At 55.7% G+C, this 24,402-nt stretch overlaps 1 protein-coding gene across 1 annotated transcript in view; it reads right to left on the minus strand.

The window, feature by feature from the left end:
• Positions 1 to 2,495: 2,495 nt before the first annotated feature.
• Positions 2,496 to 24,402, minus strand: part of HCN4 (hyperpolarization activated cyclic nucleotide gated potassium channel 4) — a 41,252-nt gene continuing 19,345 nt past the window's right edge. The window contains exons 2-8 of the mRNA XM_060169983.1: positions 17,478 to 17,901; positions 8,998 to 9,159; positions 6,754 to 6,972; positions 4,912 to 5,058; positions 4,567 to 4,807; positions 4,065 to 4,229; positions 2,496 to 3,958 (exon numbers count right to left, since the gene is read on the minus strand). Of these exons, the coding sequence (XP_060025966.1) occupies positions 2,496 to 3,958; positions 4,065 to 4,229; positions 4,567 to 4,807; positions 4,912 to 5,058; positions 6,754 to 6,972; positions 8,998 to 9,159; positions 17,478 to 17,901 (2,821 nt within the window). The remainder of the gene's footprint in view (positions 3,959 to 4,064; positions 4,230 to 4,566; positions 4,808 to 4,911; positions 5,059 to 6,753; positions 6,973 to 8,997; positions 9,160 to 17,477; positions 17,902 to 24,402) is intronic.

The following is a 24,402-nucleotide window of genomic DNA, read 5'->3' on the forward strand; positions in this document are numbered from 1 at the left end:
GCTTTTTATAAAGAGTGTGTGTGTGTGTGTGTGTGTGTGTGTGTGTGCACGCGCGTGCGTGTGCATGTACTCAGAGCTTTTTATAAAGTGTGTGTGTGTGTGTGTGTGTGTGTGTGTGTGTGTGTGTGTGTGTGTGTGTACTCAGGGCCCTGGACCCTCCACCCAACTCCTATTCCCTCCCTGCCCCCGCCACCTCCAGGACTAGACTGAGTTTGGATGCAGAACTCAAGTTGAGTGCTGCTACTTCCAGCTCTGAGAACTCCCTGGGCCCAAGCGGGCTTCTCCTGCCCAGTAGAGACCAAGGCCAGGTGGCTCCTCGTCTCTCCCTAAGATCCCAGGATCCTTCACTCTCTTCTTCCCTGGATTATTGCCTCACACTCCCTGTGACCCATCTATGGAGAAATTTTGTCCACATCCCAGGACAAAACCTGATCTTGTCAACATTCTGGCTTAAGAGTAAGGAGGAGGGTTCTAGATGGACAAGGCAGGACCAGCCCTCCTCATTAATCAGGTCTTGGCAGCCTAACCTCCTCCCACTCTTCAGGCAGTGGGCAGACCACTGGCCTTGTCTCTGGCAGGTGTCTGAGCTGCTTTCACAATGGCCCCCGCCCTGGACCTGCTTCTGGCTCCTAGTTGCCTTCGGAATCAAGGTCAGTCCCCTTAGCCTGTCATCTAAGGCCTTCCCTCTGACCATCCAGCCTCTGGATCCCTTCCCAAAGCCCCTGACTCCACAACTCCACATCCACCTCAGTCATGTCCCCACTGTGCACTCCATCCTACACCCCCCCTCCCTCCTTCCTTCCTTCCCTCCCTCTAACTCTTCCCACACCTGGAGGCCTGGCTCAAGCCCACCACTGGCCACACATCTTCCTTAGGCCCTTAGAAAGTTGCAGCCACCTCCTGTGTCCTGAGATCATAAGCCCTGGAGCCCGCAGCCAAAGCTCCCCAGGCTCTCACCATAGCTCGCTGGGGCAATGCGCTGGGCACGTGAGGAGGGGGCAGAAGAAACATGATTTACTGAGCACCTACTATGATATGTGCAAGGCGCTGGGCTGGGCATTTCACACGTACTACTTTTCTTATCTGGTCCTCATAGGTCCTTGTGAGGTGGTACCGTAAGTATTCCCATTTTACAAATGGGGTAACAGAAAGCTCAGATAACTTGCCCAAGGTCACACAGCTAAGAAGTGGCAGGTCCGGGATTCGAACTCAGGTCCGATTACCTCTAAACTCTGTTCTGTTGAATTCAGCCCCTCTCAACACAATTTTCTAATGAAAGGAACATTGGCTTTGGCCTCAGGTAGGCCTGGATTACAATCTCAGATCAGTCCCAGCTCTGCCACTTGTAGTTATGCGATTCTGGAATAATTACCAAAACTTGGTTTCCTTATCTGTGAAATGGGAAGAATCAAAGTAACTACACCTCCTGGCCTTTGTAAAATTGAAGAAGTTAATGTGTGTAAAGTGCTAAACCAGTGCTTGGCACAGAGCACACTCAATAAATAGAAGCTTCCCTCACCTCCCCCTGTACAGATGAGAAAACTGAGGGCCACAGAGGTGATGGGAATGTGCTTGAGGCCCTACAGGAAAGGAGAGGCACAGCCTGGAGTCTTCTGCTTCCACGTAAGAGGTCGGGCTGGGACTGGATTTGAGACCAGAGACGGGGAGAGAGGGGGCCTGCTGAGAAGCCCGGGGGGGGGGTCCTCTTCCCTGAGGACTGGAGAGAATACGTCCCCCAGGCCCTGGGGTGCCCAGCCTGCGGGCCGAGGCAGGTTGCTGGATGTAAGGTGACCTGGGTGTCCTGGCAACATGGGGTTAAACTAGATTGCACACACATGTGCACACGTGTGAGTGGCTATCTACATGGCTCTACAGAGCACTACATAACTATACATATACACATCTTACATATATATACATATACATATTCATATACATATCTTGCTAAGTTTGCAGTAGAAAAAATGCAAGACTCTCAGGGCCCTGGCCCGTTTGTCCCAAGGACTCAGGCGACTGAGGCTCCCCAGGAACAAACCCAAGGGCAGCCCTTCCTGGAGGAATGGGATGACCCCTAGCAGAGTGGGGCTCCAGGTTCACAGCTAAGGGCCTGGTGGTGGCTATTGCCCTAAAATGAATACAACGACAAGTCAGCTCTAGGTATCCCAAACATGGGTCACCCCCACCCTTGCCAAGCCCCAGAGAACCCACCTGCCTTCCTCTCACTTTTGCATTTGGGCCCTGCCTGCTCCCCTCCCCCCTCCCTCTAGTGCTGAGTATTAAAATAGTCTATAAAAGCAAGTGACCAAAATTCTATAGCTCTAAGAATACCTGGTTATTTTCTGCTCTTTTGTTTTTCTGGTGTGGGTTTTTTAATGATAATTATTATTGTTATTGGTATATCTCCTAATCACAGTTAAACCTGAAGAAAGAAAGGAGAAAAAAAGAGGAGAGAAGGAAGGAGGGAGGGAAGGAGGGAGGGAGGGAGGGAACGCAGCTCATAGATTGGAGGGCAGTTTGGAGCGCACTGGCTCAGACCTGGCCCCAGGTTCCCTCTGGGGAGCAGCAGTCAGAGGGGGACCCCCAGAAGAGGTGGCTCTTGCCCCAAATAAAGAAATAGGGGGTGGCAAAGAACCTGAGGATGTCTTCCGAGGCAGAGTGACGTGCTGGCCAGGGACGGCACCATAGGGCCTCCCGGGGAGACCGAGGCCCCCGCTGCCCCCGCTGCCGCCCCCGCCTCTGGGAAAGAGTGGGAAGGCAGCCACGGACTCCCCAGAGGAGTGTGGGGAGGCTCTGCGGAGAGTCTGTGCCCCGTCCTGGGGTAGGGCCGGCTGAGAGGCTGAGATGAGCTTGAGGTCCTGGGTGAGGCGGCCCGGGGTGAGGGGCGGGGTGCCCCGGCGCTGGGGGACTTGGGGTGGCGGGGGGCTGGATGCCGGAGGCAGGAGCAAGGAACCGTGGGAGCCGGATGCCCGGGGAGGGGCACTTGGGAAAGTTCTTGGAGGGCCTGGGCTGTGGCCAGGGGGGCTGAGACCTCCTCGGGGGGTAAAGGCTACAGGAGAGGCCCCCCCTGAGGCCCCTGCCGCAAAGGACAGCCGCTCAGGCTGCCGCGGGGGTGTCTCTGGCGTACTTGGTGGGCCGGCGGCCAGACCCGGGGACAGCTCCCCGGGAGGCTGGCCCAGCTGCCCGGGGCTGGACGACGGGGACCTGGCCGAGGCTGGGGGAGGCAGGAAGTGCTCCGCCAGTCCCAGGCCGCCCCGGGCCCCGGGCAGCGGGGGCGCCGGCTGGTTGGCCTGTGGGGAGCGGGCGCCCGGCTGCAGCGGGGTGAGCAGGGGAGAGTCTGAGGAGGACAGGGAGCCTCCCAGCGCCTTGTGGAAGTGGCCGAACCCGGCTGTGGCGGCGGCAACGGCCGCCGCAGCGGATGGCGTGGGTGCCGAGGAGGAGCTGCCCACCCCAGGCGGCGGGGAAGAGCTGGACGAGGGCAGGAGCGGGCTCAGTCCGGCGGGTGCAGAGAATCCAGCCAGCTGTTGGATGTGGAAGGAGGAGGAAGACGGCGTATCCACCTGCGACGGGCTGCTGGCGGGCGAGGCGGAACCCAGCGCCGACGGGATCAGGGACTGCAGCCGCTTCAGGTGCCGGGGCGTCTGCCCGGCCCCGAGGCCGCCCAGCCCGGGCCCCGGGGGAGGCCGGAAGATGGCGGCGGGCAGGCGCGGGTGGTGGGTGAGCGCGATGGCCACGGAAGTGGTGGCGGCGGCGGCCTGCAGCGGCGCCTGGATCAGCGGGGTCCAGATGACGGGCGTGGGGGTCGGAGTGGCAGAGGCGGCGGCCTGGACGCGGTGGGCGCAGTGCGCCATCTCCCGGTCGTGCTGCACGATCTGCTGGATGATCTCGTTCTCCTGGTAGTTGAAGACGCCTGAGTTGAGGTCGTGCTGGACTTTGTGGAGGAGGATGGAGTTCTTCTTGCCTGGGCCACAGAACAAGAGCAGGAGCTCAGGGTAGGGCGGGAGGAGAGGGGAGCCCGCCCGGCCTGTGCAGCGGGGGGAATCCACCCTCCCTCCGGGCCGCCTCACCGATGCGGTCCAGGCGGTCCAGCGCCACCGTCTCGAAGGCCCGCCGCATCATGGGGTACTCCTCCAGGACCTCGTTGAAGTTGTCCACGCTCAGCGAGTAGAGGCGGCAGTAGGTGTCAGCCCTCACGCTGGCTGTGCGCCGGCCCCGCGTCAGCAGGCAGATCTCTGCCAGGACGGCAGGAGTCACGGGGGGAGGGGGTTGCGGTGGGGGGGGTCCCCGGCAGACTTCAAAGGATCCCCCACCCCACCCTGACCTGGGGCCCCGCTGTCTGGGACAGAAGCTGGACAGGCTCACAAGGCCCCACCCCTAGGCCGTGACTGCATCGGGGATGCCAGCCCCCAACCAAATGGGTACCAGACTGTCTTTCTCATCTCTGGGACCACCCATGCCCTGGGCTCACGGACACCCGCCTCCAGGCAGTGGCGTGAGGGTCTGTGATGTCATCCTCGGTGTCTCTCCAGCCCATTGCCCCGTCCCCCCAGGGCCCCTTAGCTGTCTCACCTCCAAAGTAGGAGCCATCCGCCAGCTTGGTCTCCTTGTTGCCCTTGGTGAGCACGCTGACCACCCCGTGCTGGATGAAGTACATCTTCTTGCCGATGGTGCCTTCGCGGATGATGTAGTCCCCCGGCTGGAAGACCTCGAAGCGCAGCTTGGTCAGCATGGAGGTCACAAAGTTGGGGTCCGCGTTGGCAAACAGCGGCATGGAGGCCACCAGCTTTCGGCAGTTAAAGTTGATGATCTCCTGCTCCCCGGACAGGGTGGATTGAGAAAGGGAGGTGGAGGTGAGGGGAGCCGCCCAGCAGGAAGGCCTGGACCCCCTCCCGGGCCGGCAGCCACAAAGCTCACCTCCCGCAGCGGCTCGCTCAGCTCGCCCAGGATGCTCTCCTCGTCGAACATCTTGCCCTGGTAGCGGTGCTCGTAGTAGTCATGGATGCGCTGCCGGGTGTCGGGCGGGAGCTTGTGGAAGGACATGTACTGCTCCACCTGCTTGTACTGAGTCCCAGGAGAGAGGGAGAGGGCGTTACCCCCTAGCCAGCCGGCCCCACTGCCCCAGCTCGCACCACCCTGTCTCGGCTGCCGGTGACCAGAGCTGGCACAGACCCTGTGGGCCTTTACGGCCGACCAGTGAGATTGAGGTCCTCGGTGTGGGTGTGGCCCTGACTCCCAGCCGCCTGGAGTGGAGGAGGGGCGCCATCAGAGTGTCCACTCCTCACCATGTTCAATACTGTGAAGATGGCCGGCTGACAACAGGGACTGTCCAACTCCCAGATACAGGAGACCCACTGACCAGGAGGTCGATCGAGTTTCCGCTAAACGTCGGTCTCTTCTGTGTTACACTGTGGACCAGAGAGGCCTCACCCACAGACTCTAGAAGGAGCTGTTTCCCATCAGTTGTAACAAACAGGCAGAGGCAGCAGAATGGGCTGCAGTGGGTTAGAGGGACTGGAGGCTGAAGCCAGGATGCCTGACCCATCAGGGGGGGCATGTATCCAAACATGGCCTCGGCGGAGGCTGTCTTTTGTTGAAGAGCAACTCCAGCCCAGGAGAGGGGCTGGGTAGAGCAGGGGCCTTAAAAAGAGGTTTGGGGACAAGAGATTTGTGAACCTAAGTGCCCAGGGCTTCACCGAATAAGAAATGCTCCTGCTCACCCCGGGGGTGATGGGTGGGTGCTGCTCCAGCCATCCCTGGATTGTGGGTGGAGAGCGGGGATCTTCAGAAGCATGGCTGGGACAGGAGGCACCATTAGGCAAGAACAGATGTTCCCCACACTGAGATGTAAGGGAAGTCCCTGTACCCCAGGAACAATCAGAAACAGGGGAGTCTATTTTCACCTACTAGCGCTCCAAAGAGGTGGGGGCTGATTATACTATGTGGGTCCCACTGCACTGAGATGGACACAGAGCGTGGGGTGAGGGTGAGGTGGGAAAAGAGCAGCCCCTAGGAAGATGGGGGAGAGAGAAGCAGAGAGCTGGGCCCACGCCACCAGGGGCCCAATGTGGGATGACTGAGAAGACGAGCCAGCCAAGGAGAGCAGGGAAGAGAACGGAGAGTGCGTGGTCATGGAAACAAGTGTGAAGCCAAGCAGGGAGTCATAACTGTCAGAGGCCAAGCAAGACAAGGACCCCAGAGGACCCCCTGGCTTCAGCAACACGGAGGGTAGAGGGAACCTCAGACTCAGTGGGCTGAGAGAAGAAAGTGGATTCAGCAGCCGTAAACAACGCGAGTGTTTTGGTTGGTCGGTTGGTTTTAGGAATTTGTCCGTGAAAAAGAGGCAGACAGCAGAAAAGATAGGAGGCAAAGCCCGTCAATGGTGGAGGGACAGACGTTTTTAAAAAGGGAGAGATGGAGCAAGTTTCAAGTGCTGATGGGAAGGCCCTCAGAGAGGAGGAGGCTGGAGGGGAGAGTGGGCACGGGGTGGGGCGGTCAGGAGGGAAAGGGGCCCTCAGTCAGGAGAGACAAGCCCCCAATTTCAGCAGGAGGAAAGCGGGGTACACATAAAAAGACATTTAGAGGTTTAAGGCTGGGGGGCTGAAGAAGTTCTCACCTAGGAGGGGTTCGCCCCCATCTGTCACCCATACGGGGGCCCCCGTCACAGGGGGCCTGGACCCCCTGGGGCCCGGTGGCTGGCAGCCGGTGCTCCCCATGGGAAGGAGCGACGGGCAGGTTCTCCTGAGCGTTCCAGCCTACCTTCTCCTGGTACTGGCGCCGGGAGGAGTCCAGAGACTGGATGAGGGCGGTGGCGTGGCCGATGAACATGGCGTAGCAGGTGGCACCCACGATCATGCTGAGCATGGTGAGCCAGACGTCCGACATGCCCACCGGGGCCTGCCGGCCGTACCCGATGCACAGCATGTGGCTCATGGCCTTGAAGAGCGCGTAGGAGTACTGCCTTCCCCAGGAGTTGTTCTGTGGACAGACGCAAAGGTGGACAGGTTGGGGGAGGGGGGGAGGGGCCTGGGCCAAGGGGAGGGCAGGCCCTTCTCAAGAAGAGCTAGAAAAGTCCCTGCTACCTCTCACCCCTCCGCCTCACTTTCCCAGTGGCTGAGGCCTGGGCTTACAACCTTGCTGTTGGCTGAAAGCCTCGGGTGAGGGGCAGGGAGGCCCACACTAGCGGCCCGTGGTGACCAAGTGGATCCCTCACTTAGGCCTTTCTCTGGCAGTGGAGGGGCAGGGCTCAGACCAGAAGCCCCAGCGAAGGGATGGGCACCCGCCTAACGCCCCACCGCCTCCACAGCCCCGGACCTCTCAGCCCGGGGGCAGCCTGGAGCCTCCCCAGCAGCCAGGGCTCCAGGCTGGGCCACCCCGCTGTCCTGAGCTCACCGAAGCAGCTCCATCCCCCGCACCGAACTACCGCCAAGTGAAGCCCATTTCCCCACTGACCTCAATTATAAAACCAGATATGCTTCCCCTGGGGGGGACAAGCTCGGGCAGACGGAGCCGAAAACGCTGTCCTCGTTTTGGGTGAGCAGAGTTAGAGAGCTGCCGAGCTAAGTCGCCTCCTGTGTGAACCTGGCCTGCATCCGTCCAGGGCTGTGGCCACTAGGTACCCTCCCCCACCCCAGAGGTGGATGGCCTGAAACACACACAGTGCTGGGGGCGGAGGAGGGAGAGAGGGAGAGAGGGAGCGAGGCTCCTGGCTATTTTTGTCTCCAAAGCCAGTCGGTGTCTCCAGGAAGGCTCAGTGTGGGAACACTGCGCTCAGAAGGGCCATCTCCTGAATTTAATGCATGTGTGGGCCTGTCACCCTCCCACAGAGGAAACTGCCCCAAATGAAGGGGCCACCGGATAAACCCACCTCCCCAGTGCTCTCTGCTCAAGAGGCAGATGCGTTAGCATGAATGTGGAAAGCCACCCTACTGCACGCCCAGAACCCCTGCCCAGAGCCCTAAGCACTTCCACAATCACCAGGTTGTTCCCAGCACCTGGAGGAAAGCACAGGCCCTGCGTGCCAAGTTCAAGCTCACTCAGACCATCCTGGACACAGCTGAGCTGGTCTAGGGGCTCTCATTCCAGAGGGTGGGAGGTCAATGATCTCCAGGGATAGAGGGGGCCTGGGCTCCCCGTCCCCAGGCAGCCCCCAGCTGCCTCCAGCCAGGGCTCTGGCTTTACTGCTGAGCCTCTGGGGACCGGGAAATTCAATCCACGTGGCCGATTCATTTACACTTAGCTCATCAAAAGGCTGTTTTGCAAAGGCCTGTTTGATGCTGAAAGATGCCTCAGGGTCTCTTTCACCTCTTTCAAAGCCAGTTTTTCCTCCCCTGGGGCCCTGAGGGTTTGCCTAGAGACCAAACCAAACTGACTGGGAGTGAGAGAAGGACGCAGGGGTTCGCAGAGCCAGAGAAAGGCCCAGGGGACCCGCCACCCTGCCTGGAGCATGCCCTGTTCACAAGAGGCTGGGGAACCCTGCCCCACGGCTCCTCTCACCCACCCACAGGGTGGGGGGGGAGGGAGGGGATCAGGCTCCTTCGAACCTGCCTTCCCTGCTCAGGACCCCACCTAGGACGGGGCTGTGTGCCTGTGGGGTGGGGCAGGAGGAGGGTGCAGAGGGACTGCCCAGCTCTGCTGCTGGAGCAGAAAGCGGCAGCCACGTGCGATCTGGGAGTCCATGTGGGCTGCCCACAGTGCCCCTCACTGGTTTCTCCTTCCTAGGACTCTGCTGGCTTTTAATGGTAGGTCAGCCTCGGGGAGCAGAGATAGGAGGGCAGGAGCCACCAGCCCGGTATTCCCACACCTGATACAATCTGAGGAAGCCCTGGTCTTAGTCTCCCTGGGTGCAATCAGCGCCAAAGAGCGAGGCTCCCGTCTTCAGTGGAGGCTGTAAGGCGGCAGAGGTAAGCAGCACGAGGCCCTACGTGACCTGCTCTGCCCATCTGCACCTCGTCGGTCCCCTCCCCCCGCACCTGGAGGGAGGGCCGAGGGCTGGGCACTCACCACCATGTTGTTGATGGACACCCAGCAGTCGTCAGGGAAGTCCTGCAGCATGGGCACCAGGAACTGCAGGCAGCCGTCCCAGTGGCAGAGCAGGAGCATCATGCCAATGAGGTTCACGATGCGCACCACGGCGCTGGCCAGGTCGTAGGTCATGTGGAAGATCTGCGGGCAGAGGGGAGAGGTTGGCCCAATTAGCTGGGGGCCGGCCCGCTCCCGGGCAGACCCCGCAGCTGCTTGCAGGCCCTGATGCTCTGCACACACTGGGCAGCGCGCCCAGCTCGGTGCAGGTCCCGGCCGTGGCGAGGGTGGGAAGGCGTCAGGCTGGCCCTGGGAGAAGCAGCCTGCAGGCTGTGGGGCTCCAGAGGGACTCCAGCTGGGATCCGTGCAGATACGGGGGTGGGCTCCCATGGGGAGTCCAGCCACCCAGGCCGGACACGTGAAGGGAGGGCACGTAGAGCCCCACACAGCCTGGAAACGGGCAGCTCACCTGGGCTGTGAGGACAACACGAAGAAGAGCCAGCCCACCAGAGGCTCCTCGGGGTACTATGGTCTGCGGTCACACCAGGGACATGGTGTTTCCCTAAATCTGTCACTAGACTCTCAGGACCCCCCCCCCAGGGGCAGCGGGTTCTGCCAAAGGCAGCCATGGAACTGCAGGGGGGTCAGTACAGACACCTAGGCTCCAAGTTCACACAGACCTTGATCCCAGGCCCAACTCCTACCCAATTCCTAGTTGTGTGACCTTGAGAAAGTTCCTGAACCTCTCTGATCATGTTTCCTCATCTGGGAAATGGCGATAAAATTTCTTACCTTGAGTGGGTTGTCAAAAGGATTAAATTATACATATAAAGTGCTTAGTACTGGGTATGGAAGTAGTCAACAAATTGCAAACCATTATTGATAAGTTATTAATAATTAATCCTTATGATTAGTTAACATGTATGAGTAGTAATGCTCTCCTGTACAGTTTAATAAGGTACAGCAACCATGGCCACCCGTGTATCTCCACTCCTGTGGCTCTGAGCAAGAGGCTGAGGTGTGGCTGGGCAGGGCCAAGGATGCGTACATCCCAGCATCCCTGCCCCACCTCCCTCCTCCCCAAGCTGCCTCTTGGTCTGGTTTCAGCAGGGGTCACCATGGTGACAGGATCAGGAGGGGACAGAGATGGAAAGAAGTCTAGAGAGAGGTCTCTGGAAGTTCTAGCCTTGCCTCTGGCCTGGGAGACTCTGGAGGTGCCCTCACCCCTAGTTCTGGTCCCTCCATATTATTCCCAGGTAGAGAGCCTTCCTGGAGAGGGGCTTTGGGCCAAACCTGAAGACTTGTCAAATGCCACAGAGACCTAGTTTAAGCCCATTTCAGATGGGGGAAACTGAGACCCAAAGAAACAGACCCTAGATATTTCAATCCCTGTCTAGTGGTCTTTTAGCAACAGCCCCGTAGCTGGTGGCAGGATATTCTGATACTTGAGACCTCAGTTTCCCCTTCTGAAATATAGGCTTAGCCTGGGTCTTGGTCTGGAGAAACCAAAGATGAATACTACTGTGTATCACCCCCTGGGTTGCGCCCACCTGTGGCCCCCTTAGTAGCATGGCTCTGGATGTACGAGCTGAAAGGATGAAACAGACCTTGGAAAGTTTCCTGGAGGATGGCAGCTCTAGCTGTCCCATCACCCCTGTGTCCCCGGCAACAGAGAGACAGTAACACCGAACCTGAGGGGGCGGGCACACGGTCCCACAGTCATCATCTCATTCAAACTCACAACAACCCTTTGCTGAAAATGTTGTTAATGCTTTTACACCCAGGCTCAGAGAAGTAAACGGACTTGCCCTTGGTCATGGTAGCAGCAGAAGGGGCAGATCTGAACCCAGGGCTGCCTGCAAATTATTAGATTGGCCCAGGGCGGGAAGGGTGGTTTCCAGTAGCTCCGTTTTGTAAATAAAACAACTCAAACCCAAAGTGGCCAAGTGATGTGGCCAGATCCACACAGCAAGCTGGACCCAGGGCCAGGCGGGACTCTCCGGCATCTCACCTCTGTAAGTCTGGTGCACAGCGTAATACTGTAGACAGAGCTGTGCGCCTGGCAGCCTAGCCCCACTGGGGCCCAGAAACCAGCCCCAGGGCTGTCAGCATGCCATTGCCCAGCTTAGCGGACACATCTCTGTGTAAGGAGGGGTGGGCACTAGAGACCAGGCAGGGCAGGCAGCTCCTGAGTACCAGTGCCCCAGCTGTGGCTCCAAGGAAGATCCCACTTCTGCCTCTAAAGCAGCTGCTTAGGTGAGCACAACAGCTCTATGACCTTGGGCCCACTAACCTTGCAAAGTCTTGGTTGACCAGAATGCCACCAGCTCCCCAACTCTGGGGGGATGGGGAGGGTGAGTGACATGGGACCACCTAGTCTCAGAGATGGCTAACACCTGTCCTCACCTCCCTCCACACCTCAGCGTCTCCTCAACTAAAACAAAGCTAGACATCTGCCCCCACTTCTCAGGGTTGTTCAAGAAATTAAACTGGCTAAGAAAGTGCTCTGGGCCCTGAACACATACATGGGTGGTGGAGGGGGGGATTCATTATTATTAAGTTCCTTCATTTCCCAACTTGTATGAACTGAAATCTCCCCAAAATCCTACGTTGAAGCCCTAACTCTCAATGTAATGGTATTAGGAGGTGGAGCCTTTGCAAGATGATTAGGTCATGAGGGTAGGGCCCCATGGATGGAATTAGTGCCCTTATAAGAAGAGACACGCGAGAGTTGATATGTGGCCACGTGAGGACACAGAAAGAGGACGGCCATCTACAAACCAGGAAGCGGGCCCTCACCAGAACCTGACCATGACAGCATCCTGATCTCATCCTTCCAGTCTCCAGAACTGTGAGAAATAAATATTTGTCATCTAAGCCCCCCAGCCTGTGGTATCTTGTTCTAACAGCCAAAACCAGATACCACACTGAAGGAAGACTTGGATCACTTTTAGAAAGCATCCCAGACTCCACAGCCTGCAATAACTGCTCCTTTCTATGTATTACTCTGGGTCTTAAAGGCCAGATCAAGGTTGGCACATTTGAATGCAATGTGTTCTTTCCTTTTTCTATCATCCTTGTTTTTCTTTGCTTCGTAACTAATTTTCTTCCAAGATCAGGTCCTTGTATAATTTTGCCTTTATACTGATCTCAGCAACGAGTATGCAGAGCACATGGTAGGGTCTCAGGAACTGAGAAGTGCTTAAGCGACGAAGGTGAAGGTGATGAAGACAGTGGTGGGGATGATGGTGATCAGGGCTGCCACGAGTATACACAGTGGCATTCGAAAAAGGCCCCAGTCTGGGCAGGCACAGCCCACAGGGAACCTGCTTTTGCAGGAAGAGAAGAAGGTGCTTCTTCCTGCAGGTGGCACAGACTCATGTATCCTCAGAGAGCGTGGTGGTGGTGGTGGCGTGCCTGATATTGGCTGAAGGATGCAGATGCTGGGAGTGTCCTGTAGGGGTGGGGTGGTGGTAGTTGTGGTGGTGGTGAGGGGTACTGCGGATGGCTCTCAGACACACAAAGCCAGGGGCACCAGCATGGCAAAGTCTGAGCTTTCTGCAAAGAGTTGGTGGGGGATACACCCATTCAGGCTAGGAGGGTACCCCAGACGGTGGACACTCACCCCACCCCCAACACTCTACAGCACCCAGGGGTGGTTGCTGAGAGCAAGGCTGGACGTTGCTGGGAGAGGTTGCTAAACACCCGTGTGTCCCCACTGTGGGCTGGGGCCATAGGCCACCCGCAAGTCAGCTGCACTGTGCAAATATTTGTCTTGCTCTTTATACCTCATTAAAACCCCCTTTTATGATGTTGGTTCTGACTTTCGGGGTTGACTGTCTTCATTTCAAGAGCCCCACAAGGCTTGCCAGGCAGGTGGCCTGGACAGCTCACTCTCTGTGCCCAGCATGGCACTTGGGGGAAGCTCCTACTCCTATTCCCTTCTGTCGTTTCTGGACCACAGGGTAACGGCAGGCGACACGTCTCTCACTGTCTCCCACCTTGGGCAAGTGCCTTCTCTGCTCTGAGCCTCAGTTTCCTCATCTGTGTAATGGGTCAGTAACTGCCAGCTCCCAGGGCTGTCTTGGGGATCAGGAGAGGATGTCCACAGCCGGCACACAGGAGGTGCTCAGCACATGTTGGTCCCTTTCCTTCGGTCTCTTTCCCAGCCCTCAAAATAAACAGCTGATTTCTCAGTCCTGGGGAGAGACCAGAAACTGGAGTTTCTGCCAAGGCCTCTTCTTGGGGCCTTGTTGAGTTCCCTCCTGGGATTTGTTTTCTCCTCGGGGAAGAAGAACAAACTCCTCCCTTTGTCTCAGGAACAAGCGGCCACGTTGAGAACAGCCATCCGGGTCCTGAGAGAGTGGCTGGTGCATGTGTATCCTGGGTACAAACTAGAGGGTCACGCTAGGTCCCTTCCTAGGGCCCGCAGAGAGGACCAGCTCCTGCCCCCCAGGACCATGCCTCTGTGTCGTCCCAAACTCCCGATTCTGAGAGAGGTGGAAAAAATGAGGCCCACAGGGCGAGGAGCTTCACTGGGGGCTGCACAGCCCCCCTGGCCTGACTTCCTGCATCCAGCCCCTCCCATTACGCCAAGATGCTGCCGAGGGAAAGAAGAGGCTTCTGGGATGGGTCACTGGGGTGCTGGGCCCTGCAGGGGAACATCCAAAGGGGGGCAACCACGGTTTCTAACAATAGCCTCCATGCCTATAACAAGCTCACACCTCAGAGGGAGGGAAGAGGCTTGGGAGGGAGGATGCTGACCTAGATCACCCAGGATGCAGGCAGAGGCTGGCGTCCTCTGAGACAGTCGTCTACGCCTGCCGAGACCCTCCACCTACCCTGACTCCCAAGAGCTGCTACTAACGTTCGGGAACTCTCGGCTGGGAGGCTGGGCTGGGCTGAGCTGGGCTGGGGGAGGCAGCTGAAGGCTGAGGGTCAGGAATCCAGCATCTCTGCAGCTTCACCAGGGGATCTTGGGCAAGCTTGTCCCTCCCCATGGGAGGCCGACTCTCCAGCCCTCACCCAGCACCACCACCGTGTCCTCAGAATGACCAGCTAACATGATCCTCGCCAAGGGAGGTTGGAGTGGGGACTGAGGCCCAGCCTCTGAGGACATCAGAGTACATCTGACAGTCGGGGAAACTGAGGCCTAAAGAAGGGGAGAGATTCACATGAACTGGAGTTGGAGGAGGAGATAGAGCAGGGTCTTCTCTTCGAAACACCTCCCTCCCCAGGTCTCATGCAGACCTGAGGCCTCAGAGGTCTCCCTGCTGCTGCCTACAGGCCAAGGTGAGGCTGGGAGAAGCCCCAGGGGTGGGGCAGGCTACTGAGGGTATGGAGACAGGGTTCCAGCTGGGAAACCCCAATCCAACCCCAGGAGTCTGGGGGGAGCCCCTAGCTGGGCAGTGTGCCCGGCAGACAGCAGCTCAAAGCAACTTCCTTCCCAGCTGCTAGGCAAGATAAGGGTGTATGGTGTGGAGGGGGTGGGGAGTCATCCATCTGGCCTCCTGGGATCTCCCTTCCTGCGCACAAGACAGGGTAGTGATGTCCAGTTCAGGGTCCTGACCTGGGGCCTCTGTCCAGGGTCAGAGCCTGCCTGGCCATTTTTGGGTAGCCCAGAGGGTGGCCAGGCCAGAGGGGCAGTGGGGACAGTAAGAGAAGAGCTTACTTAGCTCCTGTCCCAGGGCCCACCCTGCCCACCCACCGGCAACTCTGCCAAATCTCCCCAAAATACCATGGCCCCCAGGGCCCAGGTGTAAGTGGGGAGCAAGGCTGGCCCCCAGCGGGCTGGGGCCTGGAGACACGAACCGACGCTAGAGAAGGGAAAGAGCGACTGCTCTGCTTTTAACGGCAGTCCAGCTGTTAAGTCCAAGACACACAGAAGGTTGGGGGCTTCTCGGGGACTGAGGGAGCCAACGAGGTTCTGAATTTCCACTTGGGACAGAAACCAAGAGACAAGCCCCTCAGGGCATTCCAGGAAATACGCCTCCATCTTCCCTCTGCAGCTACTCAGAGGGGCCCTGGCCACCACCACCCTCACCCCCACAGGCACTGTCCCCTCTCAGCCCTGAGCTCAGACCCACATCCAACCTCTCTGCACCTACATGTCCCCCAGGTTCCTCAAACCCAGTCTGTCCCACAGAACTCACCCCACCCCTCGACCCTCCACTGCCTGCCTCCCCAGTCTCAGCAGGGAGTCGTCCCCAACAGAGGGAGCGGTAACAGGACCAGGCAGCCTACTTTCAGGCCACCTGAGAAAGTGGGAAGGGCAGGGAACTGGGAGTCAGGAGGCCTGGGTCAAGATCCTACCACTGGGGCAGCTGACCCTTCCACCCTCGGTTTCCTCACCTGACAAATACAGGTAATAAATCCTGCCCTGTTGACTTTGTCAGCCAGGTTTGAGCAACCAATGAAATTATGGGTAGAAAGTATTTGAGAAAAGTAAACACCCTGTAGAATGCGGAGGGGCATTTATTAAACAGTTCTCTGCACCCAGTTTCACACTAAGGGTTTTACAAACATCATCTCTTTTAATCCTCACAACAACCCACTGAGGAATGTACGACTTCTACCCTCTTTGCCGATAAGAGACTGAGGCTCAGGGGGTAAGGTGGCCCCAACGTCAGTCAGCTGGCAGTGTGGAGCTGGATTTTAATTCAGGTCTCACGTGTCATCCTAGCCCTAAAGCCCACATGCATTCCACCACACCCGGTCCCTGCCGGGAGTCAAGAGTGCTAACTGGGGTCTGATCTGGCCCTGCCAGAGGTCTGCTGCGTGACTTTGGACAAGTCACTGCTCCTCCTATCAGCAGAAATAATGCAAATTCCAAACCAAAGAGAATTTCTGCCATGAAGTGATTCTGCCAGGCTGGTGTAGGGACTTCTGCAGCACAGGTGTTCGTGACACCTCTGACCTCGATCTGCCAGTGCCCCGACTCTCAGCCATGGGTGCTGTCGCCCAGGGCCCAGGCTGCTGCTGGGAGTGGGGTGGGGGCTTCGTGTCCTGAGTGTGGGAACTTCCATCCAATCGTGCAGAGACCAGGAGACTAGCAGTGAGCCATGGCAACAAATGCACCTCTGCGGAAGCTTCCCCAGGCCACAGCCCGCTCCAGACCCCAAGGCGGACAGTCTCACAGAACACATCTCCCCCCACCCTGGTACATTCAGGCTGGCCTGCCTGTGGCTGCCTCCAAAAGGTGGTACTTGGTGGTAGCGGAAAGTCTCACAAGGTCACCTGCTTTTTTCAAACCCCAGCCTACAGTCCTCTCTTTCTCCCATAGATGGTTGCATTCAGCCCACAGATGAGTTAGCTTTGTTCAGAATGGTGTTGGCCACCTAGTTCTTTTACAATTTTTTATTCAGTTTCTATAGTCAGTGCTCTGCCCAGAGCCCCTAGGATCCCTTTACAGTCTGTGCTCACACAACTCCAGGAAAGCACCAGGCTTGCACTCCCTACAGCTAGCACCTGTGGCTCGTTATCAGAGGCCTGACTGCAGGAAACCGCTTTGCCTGCTAGCACCAAGGGCTGCAAGGGTCCTGAGCCAGTGACTGACAGGTGAGGGGATATAAAACGTTCAACTCCTTTGCCCTGATTGGGGCAACTCCCAGGTGTGGTGTACACCATCCTGGAGCTCCCCACAGGATTTGCTCGGTGTCACCCTTGTTTGGCTTCCTTCCTTCCTTTCCTTCCTATTCCTTTCCTTCCTTTCCCTGCCCTTCTTCCCCAGTCCCTTACCAGATTTTCCTGGAAACACTTTGCTCCCCATCAAAAAAAAAAAAAAATCACTTTCATACAAATCCTCATCTCAGGGTCTGCACCAGAAGAACCCAACCTAAGACAGCTGCCAACAAATTTTGCACAGAAGTCCAGATTTCTGCTTCTCATGATAAATCTGTAGATCTAGCAAACCTGAGCCCATTCTCACTTGGCCACAGTGGCTAGAGCTGAGTAGAGGCTCCCTCATACGGATGGAAGATATGTTCTCCAGTTTTCCCCAGTCCACCACACTCCCTATTGTCCTCCAAATGGCCCTTTTCACCCATTCATATTCCCTGCCTGGCCCCCACAAGCTTCTGAGTTTGCAACCTCCACAGTACAGTGCAGTGATTAACAATGCAGGCTCTGGAGTCCAGGTCCACCAATTAATAATTCTGTGACACTATATAAATCTCTTCATATTTCTCTATTTCCTCATGTAAAAAATGAGTACTTATACCTACCTATATGGTACCCTCTATGGTTGTTAGAGACTTAAATGGGATATTGCCTGTGAAGTGATTCGTGTAGTATCTAGCGCATGATAAGAAGTCAAGAAGTTACTAATATTTGTCCTCTTGGAAGAGATGTGCCTGCTACAATCCGACAGCCCACATCCAACTATCTGAGGTTACCTGCTGGTCCCTCACTCCCCTAGAGGGAAGATACCTCTTCCCTGAAGAGGTTTGGGTCTGAACACTCACCTCTTCCCACTGGTGAATATATCGAATGAGGCGGGAGAGACGCAAGAGGCGCAGGAGGCTGAGGATCTTGGTGAAACGGACGATGCGCAGGGCCCGGGCAGTCTTGTAGACCTCCGAATCGATGCGTGTCTCCACAATGAGGAAGATGTAGTCCACGGGGATGGAGGAGATGAAATCCACCACGAACCAGCTTTTGAGGTACTTCATCTTAATCCGCTGCGGGTCCAGGATGATCTCTGTGTTGTCCTCCACCACAATCCCTGTGCGGAAGTTGAGGACCAAGTCGATGAGGAAGAACGTGTCCGACACCACGTTGAAGACAATCCATGGTGTGGTGTTCTCATCCTTGAAGAAGGTGATGCCCACAGGAATGATGATCAGGTTTCCTACCATCAGCAGCAACATGGTCAGGTCCCAGTAAAATCTGCCCAGAGACACATAGGTCAGTCATAGGAGGAGAGAGAGAATGAATTACAGACTAAAAGAAAGCTCAGGGACAGCAAAGGTGGGAGAGAGAAGTCTTCAGAGGTTCTGAGACCCTGCAGGAGATAGGTGCATGGGTACCAGGGCAAGATGTCATGACTGGCATAGAAACAGCCTCTTCCTTAGTCATCCTTAGGGATGCCTTCTGCCTGCCCCTCCATGAGATCCCCGATGACAAGCCTCCTACTCCAATCCCCATGCCCCAGTGAGAGGCTGAAAAGCAAACTAAATGATGACATCCAGAGAGAGGCGAGAGGCTGTTTTAGCAGCAGAAGTAATTCACCCCGCACCACCCCAGGCTCAGGCCAGGATGCTCCATCCTCCCTGAGGGTCAACTGTGGCCTGAGACAGGATGGCAGGCAGACCTGCCACAGACCGTGACCAGAGAACAGGGGAGGTCCAGACACACAGCAGGAGCCTGGGATGCTGGAGGCATGGGATCCAGTCCTAGCTCTGTCACTGACAGGCAGGTGCCCTCCCCACTCTGGGCCTCAGTTTCCCCACTGTGCAATGAGGGGCGGGGCCTCCACACTCGGACCTGTAATTCTGATCTGGCCTTCTCCCACACTGGCTCTCGGGGGGCCTCCCTTTAGTCTATCCCCTATAGTCAGAAAATGTCTGACCATCTCTCTTCCCCAGAGGTTTACTTCTAAACACAGCGGTAGGGAAGGTCAGTGATATCTTCAAATGCAGGCAGTGTTTTTCTTTTTTTTAAATATATTTCAACAATTTTATTTTATTTTTTCCAGCAAATAATTCATATTTAGCAAAGTAGATATTTTTGATGTTCAAGTACACATTTAAATAAATACTGATTGAATAATCAATATATTCATCACAATAAAATATTGCAAATATTTTCTCATTTTTTCTTAAAAAGTTTCCTTTAAACATTATTTGGTAGAATAATTATTTCAGTTACCAGAGTTTCTGTGATAAAATGTTTAAAACATTTTTATCGGAGTATAGTTGATTTACAATGTTGTGTTAGTTTCAGGTGTACAGCTAAGTGACAGGCAGTGTTAACGGGGGGGATTTCAGGCACCAGTGAGGTACCACTCAATGCAACAGAATAAGACCAGTGGGGGCTTCCAGCATCACTTCTTCTAAGGCCTCAAAGCAACTGCTAATATTTCCTGGGGAGGTGGGGAGGGACCCTCAGGGTGAAGCCTCTAGAGGTTAAGCAGTATGAGGAGGCAAAAGCCAACTCACAGGGCTCCCATCTGGCCCAGCAGGGGCCCCTCTGGAGTATGCAGGTAGCACAGGTAGGCAGAGACCCTATGTCTAGAAGGCATGACCAGGGACCCTGCCCAAGAACCAGCCACCCCAGGGCTGGCCCTAAAACTGAAAACTTGCACTGCAGAGCTGTTTCTCTCTGCTAGTAATTTAAACAGTTACACAATGACAGATAAATGTATTATGTTGGGAAGAAATAAGCCTGTCTTCTCCCAAGAGAAATAACCTTTCAGCCATCTTTAATGCTCTACTGCAGGGAAGCCAGGGGGAAGGGAGTGGGAGACAAAAAGATAAGCTTTCCTCGAGTCTCCAGTGGGTCCCACCGCAAAACCAAAGTGCCCCGGCCTGAAGAGTTTCCAGTTTGAAAAGAATTACTTCACAGCAAATTGCTTTCTTTGTCAGACTCAGAATGGCGCTCTGAGTCAAGGAGAGGGCAGGGCCTGCTTCAGTGAAGGTGGGCGAGAGAGTTGTCCCACATCACACAGCTCAGGGAAGTGTGGCTTCCGGAAAGGCAGCTTCCGGCAGCTCCTCTGAAAGCCAAGTTCTTCAGGGCATCAAGACGGGACTTCAAGTCACAGCCTCACTGAGCTAAGGCTTTTCACTCTAAGTCTGGTGCCAAGAGGTCAACTTTAGCTCCTTCCCTGCCCCACAGCCCGTCACCCCTTCGTCAGCCCTACTCCCCCTGTGCCATCTGGGAGAACCCACCCCAGCCTTCACACCCACTACACAGAACACAGCACATCCTGCTAATGACTTCTGGGCCCTGGGAGAATGGTTTCAGCTTCTATGCTGCTCTCAAGCTGTGTACACTCTCCACTCAGCCTCATGCACACCATTCAAAGACAGCTGCAGACACTCATTAGATGCCATACACAGGTATCCTCATTCACACACACAGTGTGCAAACACCCCTATGTACACATGGCCATCGTTCCTTTTATTTACTCTCTTGGGAAAAACAAAACAAAAAAATGGTGACATAGAGAGGCCACTGAGAGCCTTGTGGCCTCTGTACATAAAGCTAATAATACACCCAGACTGGGAGAGTTTCTAAAATTAACAGAGCGGGTGCAAGGCAGCTCGGAATGCTGACTCGGGCAGGCCTGCTACTCCAGCGGGTTTCTACACTCTCCCAAGCTCTAGTTCCCTCAATTACAGACCAAATTTGAGACAGTAATTAACAGGAGAATGTTTTCATTTAGTGGCCTTCATAAAACCAAATTACATGAGGCAAAAACACCCATTTCCTTGCATTCTGATTAACTGTTTCAATCATGAGTTTCCAGATGCTAAGGAATATTTGCTGGTGCCTGATCTGGGCTGGGGTCAGAACACTGGAGCACTTCTTCCCGCACACCACTGTCCTGGAGCATCAAAGAGATACTCAAAAGGCAGCATAATATGGTGGGAACAGGCTCTCAGGCCAACCCACCTGAACCTGATTCCTGGTTCCATCGTTTGCTAGCAAGTTGCTTAATCTCTCCAAGCCTCAGTTTTCTCATCTGCTCACCTAACTAGTGGAACTGTTATAAGAACAAAATGAAGTGATATTTGTAAAATGCTCTGACCTATGCCTAGCCCATAGTTTTAAATGAGTAAATAAGTAATTCAAGTCAAAAAATTCACAGGAAAGAGGTGAGGGAGGTAGATGAAATCTTCCAGGGAAGAGCCAAAGCAAAGCATCTACAGGGGGTGGGTGGACGGGAGCTTAATAATGGTTCCAGAACAGCCAGGGGTGGAATTAAGGGCCCACAATATTCCCTGGATAATTGGACGGCAGAACCTATTTACCTCAGCATAGAGATGCCCTGATCTCAGGGAGCTCATGGTCCAAGGCTTAGCCAGAAGACAGAAGACAAGTTGGGCAATGATGTAAGAAACCATCCCAGGCAGCAGCCCAGGCATCTGAAAAGGTGGGCTCCTGGTGGCCTAGAAGGATGAGGTCATAAAGTGCTCCTGGAGGAGGTAACAGAAGTTGGGCTTTGGGAGCTGACCTTGGCCTTGCTTCCTTACTCTTTGCCAGACGGTTGCACAGATTTCTGAAAGCTGGGCCGGCAGAGAGCAATAAATGGTGTTCAGCACCACGGACAGCTCCCGGCGTGCCTCCCAGCCCTAGGGTCCTGGTCCAGCCAGCGGAAGTAGCAACAGCCTCCCCACTGCATCCGCAGCTCTCTGACCCCTCTTCTCCCTCAGTCCCAGTGACCAGAAGCATCTCAAGTGATTCCTTAATGTCCCTGCACATTTTCAATGGGGGGCTCCTTGGTGACTGAAGAGGCTCTATTCAAGAAGACCCCAAGGGGCTTCCCTGGTGGCGCAGTGGTTGAGAGTCCGCCTGCCGATGCAGGGGACACAGGTTCGTGCCCCAGTCCGGGAAGATCCCACATGCCGCGGAGCGGCTGGGCCCGTGAGCCATGGCCGCTGAGCCTGCACGTCTGGAGCCTGTGCTCCGCAACGGGAGAGGCCACAACAGTGAGAGGCCCGCGTACCGCAAAAAAAAAAAAAAAAAAAAAAGACCCCAAAACACTCACATGTATCAAGCACTTACTTGGTGCTTTCAATGCATTACTTCATTTATTCCTCACACCAGCACTAAGGGAGCTGCTATTATCTGTATTTTACAGATGATGACACTGAGGTTCAGCGAGAAGTATCTGCCCAAGACCAGGCAGCTAGTGAGGAGCAGACCCCTAATTCAGAAAGGTTTGTGGAACTCCAGAGTCTGACCTCTTGGGATTTTAGGCACCTCAGTGGGATGCGGGGAGGTGGACAAGCCTTTCTGGCACGTTTGCCTTACACTGTGGAGGCAGCCTACCACAGCCCCTGCCCCAGAGACAAGAGAGAAGAGAAGGGTGCAAAGAGGTTTCAAGGGGACTTATCTTCCTGATGCCAGGCCTTCTAAGGTACTTTCTGGGTGGGGAAACTAACACACCTTTCAAGTATTAAAAGCACCCCAGTCATCAGCAGTCATCAGCACCCCAGTCATCAGTTGTACCCATCCTGCAGAAAGGAAAACTAAGGTCCACCAAAAGGGAATAGTTAACATTTCCAAAGCCTCAACCTGGAGGCCCAATGCTCCCCTGGCCCCCACTGCCCCTAGAATCATTCATGAATAAATCCCACAATCCCGGCTATGCATCCACAGTGGCGGGTGGCAGGCCCTGGCGGGGAAGCAATGGATGGCCAGACTCGGGCGTGCTGGGGTTGGCACAGCCCTGAATTAGAGGCCTTGGTCTCCCGAAAGCCCGATGACCCTCCCCATCCCAGTGTTCTCTAAGCTGAGAGGAAGTCCTAGCCAGCAAGACACCAGCTGGGCTCTGGAAGCCCCTGTCCCTGGCCCCCAGGTCTGTTCTCCCTCAATTCTGGACCTTACTTTCTAACTGGACCAACAGGTCCATCTAGGCAGGTGATGGCCTCTCAGCAGGAGGGAGTGGCCTGTGGGCCAGCTTTGGAGGAGCGGGGTGCCCACGGGCAGAAGGAAGGGGGTGGCAAAAAGCCCAACAGCCCATTACACGGGTACCTGGAACATTTCATGGTCTGAGTGGAAGGTTATGGCCTCAAGGGAGCTGAGGGAAGAGAAGATAGAAGGCTCCTGATCCTGAACTCGGAGACTCAAGGACCAGACCAAGGGGCCTCTCCTTCCCTGGAGGCTGAAGAGGATGTGACGGGTGATAAAACGGAGGCAGAAGTGGAAGTCCCAGGCTTCCCTGGTGGCGCAGTGGTTGAGAGTCCGCCTGCTGATGCAGGGGACACGGGTTCGTGCCCCGGTCCGGGAAGATCCCACATGCCGCGGAGCAGCTGGGCCGCTAAGCCTGCACGTCCGGAGCCTGTGCTCCGCAACAGGAGAGGCCCGCGTACCGCAAAAAAAATTTTTAAAAAAAAGAAGTGGAAGTCCCGGAATAGGGATGACCTCCTTTAGTTTCCTCTTGTCCACACCTGCCCATGCTTGCCTCTGAGCACATATACTCTCTCACACACACACATGAACACATTTTTGTACACACACTCTCATCTACGCACCCCTGTTAAATTTTGTCTTTGTACACGCATCCATTTTCACACAGGCATACTTTCTTGCACACCCACTTGCATACATTTTGACACAAATGATATCCACTGGGAATCCTGTCAGCTGTAAGAAAGAGAATGTCTGGTTTTTGCCCATTAAGATCTTTTCCATCCTTCAACATTCACCTGAAGTGCTGCCTCTTCTGGGCCTCCCCAGCCTCTCACTGATGGAGCCACAGCCCAGCCTGAGCCCTGGCTCTGGATCTCCTAGAAAACTGTGGATTCCTTGAGGGCAGGAGCCTTGTCCCAGACACGCCTGTGTCCCGGCAGTGCTGGCGGCAGGATGGGGGGGGGGTCCCCCGTGCTTTCTCCTGGGTGAGCAGCACACCCACGGCCCCATCTTATACCCTTCCCTCTGTGCAGACGGCTCCCACTCAGACCGCCCCTAGCACCAGACTGCATTCCCACCTGCCACCTGGAGGGCCCGCTGGCCCCTCCACCCAACAAGTCCAAGGCTGAGCTCAGCATCTTTCTCCTCAAAGCTGAATGGCACAGTCAGCATTTCAATCACCTGGGCTGGAAACCTCACAGCCATCCTCAGCTGCTTTCTCTTTCCTCCCACCCACCCCTGCAGGCCAAGCAGTGGCCAAGTCTTGTCTGGCCTCTTCAATGACAGCTTCTGAATCGGTCCCCAACTGCTCTGTCCTAGATCAGTTCCTCACTACTCCTCACCTGGACCCTTGCCCCTGCCGCCCACCTGGTCTCGGCCTCCTCCCTCTTTCCCTCCAAGCCACATGCTCTCTGGGTTATCTGGCCAAATAGCATTATGATTACGTCACTCCATGCTTGAACCCCACTTTGGTAGCCTCCCACTGACTACAGAAGAAGGTTCGAGTTCCTTGGTCTGGCACCCCCGACCCCACTTCCCTCTTCTCCCTTCCGCTTCCTTCACAGGAGTCAACTGGACACTTTTGGCCCCATGTCCATCCACCTCCTGGTTCCTCCTCCTGAGAACCACCCCTACCTCTTGAACCCCCATCTTTTGAAATCCCTTCTCTCATCCAAAGCCCAGTTCAATTGCCTCCTTCTCCATGAGCTTCGCCTAACTGTGCAGTGTGTCTATGTTAGCAGTCGTCACATCCTGCCCCTTTCATCAGGTACCACCGAACTCTCCTTCTAGCCCCTCAACAAAGAAGCCAGG

The sequence above is a fragment of the Lagenorhynchus albirostris genome, chromosome 1, assembly GCF_949774975.1.
Source record: "Lagenorhynchus albirostris chromosome 1, mLagAlb1.1, whole genome shotgun sequence".
NCBI classification, from domain to species: Eukaryota; Metazoa; Chordata; class Mammalia; order Artiodactyla; family Delphinidae; genus Lagenorhynchus; species Lagenorhynchus albirostris.